The sequence below is a fragment of the Citrus sinensis genome, chromosome 1 (genome assembly GCF_022201045.2).
Source record: "Citrus sinensis cultivar Valencia sweet orange chromosome 1, DVS_A1.0, whole genome shotgun sequence".
NCBI classification, from domain to species: Eukaryota; Viridiplantae; Streptophyta; class Magnoliopsida; order Sapindales; family Rutaceae; genus Citrus; species Citrus sinensis.
The window spans coordinates 16,380,087-16,387,324 of record NC_068556.1 but is presented as its reverse complement, the minus strand read 5'-3'; the positions used below and the strand labels follow the sequence as shown (position 1 = coordinate 16,387,324).

Here is a 7,238-nt window from a genome sequence, read left to right as displayed (position 1 = left end):
TTTTTATTTTATTTAGATTTATTTATTATGAATTTTATTATATTTTATATAACATATGAATTAGATTTTAATTAACTGAGCTTTTTACTTTATGTAAATTTACATATTTTAAAAAGAAAAGATGGTGTGTCTAAACAATTTATTAAATTTATTCCAATAAAATGAAAGGTAGCGTAAATTTATGTCTATTTCAATCACTTTTTTTTTAATATTGATTACGCATCATATTACTGTATTACACGGATATTTACAACTGCTATTAGAGTAGACATTACATTAATATTTACAATCAGATATATAACTTGAGACTTACATTATTACATTAATTTTATGAAGTATATGCCCAGACATATGACCCTCACAGAGGAGGGATGTTTCTGCTTCACTCGTATTTCGCAAGGGAGAAAGACTCACAAATTAATTCCATATAGTTTTTTGCTTAATTGAGGGAGGTTGAGCTTATGAAGACTCGAACCACTACCCTCATAATATTTCTTAACTTTAAGAGTAGTTGTTCACCGCTGAACTAAAGCCCAAGTGGCTATTTTAGTCACTATACAATAATGTAACAACAACACTTTAGTTTAAAATTTACCAAATATATATACTTCATTTTTTTAAACTCACAAAAATCACAATAGCCCAATTTAGTAAAATCTTAATCATTTTTTAGTTTGTGGCTTCTTTCATCAATTAACAACTTGTTTCATCAGCCACGGTAATCTAAAAATACCCTAAATTGGATTAAGCTTTTGGACTGGTGGGCTTTCGTGAAAAAGACGTTAAGATAATTCTCAATAGATTTCTTATTAATTTTTTAAAATTTAAATTAATTATTAATTCGCATAGTCAGTCAATTAAATCTTTTGTAATTTCCTTTTAAGTAATTGAATTCCAACTTTTTTTAGGGGTAATTTTGGCCTTTCTCGTTACAATTTGGTAAACCTTCGATCCAAATCTCTTTTCAGGCCGAATGAAGCCTTGAACTCAATTGTGTTAAATTCGGGCTTGGGGTCATGAAAATAATTGAGAGTTGTGGGCTAAAAATTGGGAAGGTGATAAACGGATATTTTCCCACTTGAAAGTGTGTTTTGATTCATTAATTACTAAAAGAATCTGAGTTCTATTCCGTTATTGATTTCGGCCTGACTGACATAATACTAGGGGTGGGCATCGGATTGGATTCGGATAAATTCGATCCGATTTGAATTTGTTCAAATCGGATTCGGATAAATTCGATCCGATCTGAATTTGTTCGGATCGGATTCGGATTTGAAGGTAAATCCAATTGGATGAAATTTGTGCGATCCGATCGGATTTGGTTCAGATTGGATCGGATTTGGATCAATCCGAATCATCCGATCGGATTTAAAGTCGGATTGAATTCGGATGAATTTTTTTTCAATCCAAATTATCCGAAATCCGATCGGATTCATCCGAATCCGAAATTGCCCATCCCTACATAATACCATATCATCAACATCTATAAATTTTAGTAGATTTAAAGTTCATAAACAGTAATTTTTGATAATATTATTTATTATTAGGATACAAAGTCTTTTTATATGTGGTTGCTGGTTAGTTTGTACCGGTAAACTCTTTTTTTTTTTTTTTAATAGTAGTATAATAGGTAGTATAGGGCTCAAATAGTGAGAGAGACCTAATTGCTTCAACAAAAATAGTTATGCACCTCACTAGAAAAATTATGTCCCTTCACTATAATCTCCCATCCATATTTCATCTTGACATAATTATTGGGGGGTCCCGGGGGGGGAGGGGGGGTGTAGGTTTATGACGACCCTATGGGTATCTTTTTAATTAGAAAGAAAATTGATGCTCTCTCCTTATCTCTTTCTCATTCGGATAAGATCTATGATTAGATCTACTTCCAATATCAAATTAAATCTCTTAAGGTTAAGAAAATTTCAACACATTCTAGTCTAGTTGTTATTAATTTCAAAACTGAAATGATGATTTTTGACCTTCATATACTTATGCACCATCATGCTCAATCTCTATCTATTTAAGGGATTTAGGTGGCCATTTCCCCTTACTAAAATAAATAAAACAAACAAAACTTTGTTGGATATACAGAAGGCCAAATCAAGAAACAGCCAAGGGGCAGGCATATTAAAAAATTTCCGTATTTCATGCTCAATGACAACTCTCAAAATCTCTTTTGTCGGCAAGACCATTTTCTTCGCATCAAATCGGTCATCATGTATGTGCTGGCTAATTTACATAACTTACATCAACCCATTACTCGAACCTAATGATTCAAGAATGTTTAACAATTAAACTACACATAGTTTATATATATATATATATATATATATATATATATATATATATATATATATATATTTATATATTATAGATTAAATTTTAATTTATCTATTATTTAAAATAATAATTTTTAATTTATTTTCTAAAAGTGTGAATATATCAACTGTTAAGAACATATTAAAAAAAAAAAGTCACCAACGCGCTCCCCTTTTACCATCATCTTCTTATAAAAAATGGAGTATAAATTGAATATTTTCATTTTATCTGAGGAGATTATCTTATAGTCATTATCTAATAAGAAGTTTCTCAAGTTATCAAAGTAAAGAATAAACTAAAAAGTAAACAAAATATACTCTCTAATGCAAATCACACAATTTAAAAAATCTCTCATTAAAAAAAAAATTGTGAGTGTGTGTGTATATGTGTATAATTCAAGATTCAATAGATAAAAGGCAAAGCATATATGGAGGTTTATTGATCAACGATTAAAGGTTTATGCTTTTTGCTGAACCTTGGTACAATTTAAATTCAATGACGGACACTAGAGACAAAACAGTGACTAGATTTCGTTGACTTAAAAAACACTATTTGGGTTGCATGAGAGAGAAATTAAAGAATGGAGCTAGCCAGCCACCAATTTTGATACGCAAATAACGATATAAAAACATCTGTGGATTTAGTTGATGTGATTTAATTAAGGTAATGGAGATGACTCAAAAAAGCAGATATTAAAATGTTTTTGAGACAAGACAAGCCTCAAAGTTATCTGCTTATACGACCTTCCAATATGGGCCTGTCTTGTATTGAGCCAAATCTTTTCAAAAACAATGTCGTTTAGTCAACCCTCTCTCAATGCAATTTTGTTTCTTTGTTGTGTATAAAAGGAGAGCTCTTCTTGCATTCTAAGCTACTTGATTTACTTTCCTTGGGCTTGCTAGTTAGCTACTTAGTTACATTGCTTCTCACTGTGTCATGTGCTATGGCTAATTTATCAAACAAACAAGTCTCGCTAGTGTCATTGGTCATGTTATTGGTGATTGTAGCAAGCTCAGAGGCGCAGTCGTCTCACGGATTGTCAATGTTTCCAAAAGAGGTCGATAGCAACCTTATTACTTTTCACAAATTGGGTTATGATGTATCGAGGTTCGAAAACTACAGGAGGATGCTTGATTCAAATCCTGTGAGAGTCTCACCAGGAGGTCCAGATCCACATCATAATTAACTAGGAACCATCAGCATTGATGTCTCATTAACATATTAATCCTGACCCATCATATAGTTACGTGCAGAGAATATCTGCGTACAGAAAGGGAAAAATCTTTATAATTTTGTCTCTTCGGAGACATTGCAGAAGAGGTGTCTCTTCAAATTTGCAATTAGTAAGATTATATTTTTCATAAACAAACTTAGGCTCATAGTTCATGAGCCTAAGTTCATGAGGTCTTTCTTTGCATGGCCTTGTCTGACATTTCTCTATCTGTTTCTTGTTCCAAATTCAGATTCTTATCTGACTCCTTTTGTACAAGAATATTTTCAGGAATAAAATGCCTATTTTTATCTACTGTTAGGGACTTGTAGGCTGAAAGTCTTTGGTCCCTTTTTTTGCTTTTGTTGCTGCTGTTCCATTGTCACATTTGTTTCCGAATATATAGACTAAACAATTAGTTGAGTCTCAATTGGGTTCACTAATATTCAATGTCACTGATATTTTCATCACGTTTGTTGTTTTCTGATAAATGGTTTCTGTCTGTCACCTAGCATTTTCTTTTCCAATGCAGAATCATTTTATATTTATCGTTCCCTAATTAAAAAATGCTCATGCTATGCATTTGTTGGTTCCCCCCCATATCATAGCCAAGTAAGGACTCCTGGAAATTGCACTAGCAAAATGTAGTATTCGTTATATATCATTTCATACAATTTTAGGTGGATATCATGCAATTTTTATATGTCTAGACATACTCAGTGCATCACTCTAAACTGACTTACAATCGATCACAAAGAAATACTTTATTAGCTCAAAAAAGTGTACCACGATAATGAATGCAAAAAATTTGAATCATATAATTTTATTGGATGGTCCAAAAATGACTGTACCACCTAAGTTTTTCTCTTTGATCTTAAGTACACCAAATATTTTTACTGCGGCAAAACAAGTATACAAATTATTTTTTTCCTAGCTTTTATGTAAATCAAATTACCATCAAGCTTTAGTAGCATATCTAATTTAATACAGGATTAGAGAGTAATTTCTAACAATCTACAGGGAAGGGATACTGACAATATATAGGGTTCTTCATACGGAGGAAGAACCTCTCATAAGCCGACGCCATTTTAGTTGCAGTGAACATGGAAAGAGCATGTTCCTTGCAGGCCAAGCCTTTCCTCTGCAACACTTTAGGACCATCTCTTATCACCAGCTCCAATGCCTCAACAAAGGACTTCACATTTGGTGAAAATGTGTATCCTAATTCTTCATTCACAACAACTGTCCTAACAATGCTTGGATAATTCGGAGTCAAAACTGTTCTGCCACAATGCATTGCTTCAATCAGAGTAAGATCAAGCCCTTGAGGCCTCAACGTTGGATTCACAAACACATCAAGCGCATTGTAGAATTCAGACAGTTGGTGAGCCTCCAATGCGCCTAAGACCTTCACATTTTGGCCTAATTCCGCATACCTTCTTCCCCAAGGACCTGTTCCTGCTACAAGTAAATAAACACCAGGATGGTCCCTTGTTATCGAAGAAAAGGCTTCATAGAGCAGAGGATGCCCTTTGTCCCTGACCAAACGCCCTGCAACTCCCATCACAAGGCTCACATTTGCAGGGACACCAAGCTTTTCGGGAAACCTTACTCCTGCTTCTGGATCATGGACAAATTTTGTTTCATCAACTCCATTAAGAATAACATGGACATTTCTTTGAGGGAGTTGGTAGATTTTAACTAGCACCTCAGCTGCGCTATTGCTTATGCATATGTGTTGATTATAGCTTGAAAAGAATCTGATCTCATCGACAAGTCTTGGCATTGCTTCTTGAAGTTCTGTCATGGAGCCAGGCAAAACCCCATTTTGGTTCGAGAAAAGCTCTCCAAATAGCTTTGAGTGCATAACCTCATACCAAATTCCATGCCAAGTGACAGCCACATTAGGCACCATTTTTGCACGCCAGTGAGGCAAAGAAACACTCTCAGTATGCACATAATCAAACGCTCCATCATTATTTACTTAGTTGAAAATCTCAAATGCTAAAGAACAATTGACAGAACCATGATCATTGGCTGCAAAATGTACATGAAGGTTTCCTTGATGAACATCATTATGAGGCTTTCTATCTGATGGTGCAGTAAAGACATGAATTTCATGCCCTCTTGCAGCCAAAGCATGGTATAAAGTTGAAGCATGGCGTTCCATGCCACCGGGGGCAGCACCAATTGGCCATGTCTTTGAGAAAACAGCAAGCTTCAGCTTTTCAAATGTTGGCCCAAAACAAAGCTTGTTCCATGAAAATTTAGCATCTCTAAGGTCCCCAATAAATCTCTTTCCCTCCCCTTTCAAAAAACCTGGTTCCGGGACATGGCGTAACGGCGAAATGAAGAGATAAAATGAAGTAAAGAAGAGGGCTGAAATGAGAACCGTTGAGTATCTGAGAGAGAGGGGGCTAAAAGAAGAGGAGTTTCTGCAAGACTGATGTTTCAGACCCATTACTGGAAATGGTATATGTGAAACGGATGCGGAATTTTTCATTAGGCTGTGTGTATTGACTTCATTTTCAGCACCTTTGGTTTGTTTAATAGTTTACATATTGTAGATGTGGTCTTAGTGATGATATTAATGGCTCGTAGCATTGATGCCGGATCTCCTCGTGCATCCATGCAAAGTTTATGGAGCTGCACATGGCTTGCCTTGAGATTTTGTAACTCCTTTACTTTTTCTTCAAACCTGTAGACTAGAATATATTTGATTAATTTAACAAATTTATAGTATTGCCATTCGGGTTGAATGACAATGGGGAAGGCATCCCTTCGAGTTTCTGTAATAGCTTTTACCCTTCGCAAGTAGCGGCGGTACGTAATTTTAAAATATTAAATTAGAATTTTATAGGAAAAAAATATGAATAAATGAATAATAGAATACACAATTCTCGAGTAAATACTCGATCGGTCTATCACACTAACTAAAAGTTGACTATTTAATTAATCCTGCTAATAAGTATTAGAAAGCAGATTAAAATTTCATCATCAATATCATAATTAAACATAAATTATATAAATAAAATATAAGATTTATAAATTTAATATAAAATTTATAAATTAACATTAAACGTAAAATAAAATATAGATTATGTAAATAGAATATAAGACTTGTAAATTAAAGGTAAAACAAATAAATTAATATAGGAGGGATGAATTAGTATATTATTGGTAAACAAAACAAAAACTTACAAATATGACATAATGCTTGTAGATCAATATTAAAATTAAGTAAATAAAACATTGGTCTTGTAAATACAAAGAAAATTAAGTAAATAAAACATTAGGCTTGTAAATAGAAAGAAAACAAGTAAATTAATATGGGAGTGGTAAATTAGTCTTTAGAATTGTAAAAAATCAAAACCTTAGAAAAATAACATAAAATATGTAAATCAACATTATGTATGAAATAAAACATAAAGTCTATAACTCACACATAAGAATAGTAAATAGAAGATGAAATAAGTAAATTAATATAAAAACGGTAAATTGGTCTTTAAAATTGAAAAAAAATAAATATTTAAGAAATAAAAATGTGTAGATCAACATTATGTGTGAAATAAAGCATAAATTAAGCAAATGGAATATAAGACTAATAAATAGAAGGCAAAACAAGTAAATTAATATAAGAGTGGTAAATTGATGTATTACTAGTAATCTAGAAAAATAAAATAAAACTTGTATATTAACGTTATGT

At 32.7% G+C, this 7,238-nt stretch overlaps 1 protein-coding gene across 1 annotated transcript; it reads right to left on the bottom strand.

Annotated features, from left to right (window-relative positions):
• Window positions 1–4,336: 4,336 nt before the first annotated feature.
• On the bottom strand, window positions 4,337–6,224 carry LOC102617413 (uncharacterized). Its single transcript, XM_015532566.3, is given in 1 exon segment — window positions 4,337–6,224. A coding segment is annotated over 1 exon segment (1,497 nt). The 5' UTR covers window positions 6,036–6,224; the 3' UTR covers window positions 4,337–4,538.
• Between the last annotated feature and the right edge of the window lie 1,014 nt (window positions 6,225–7,238).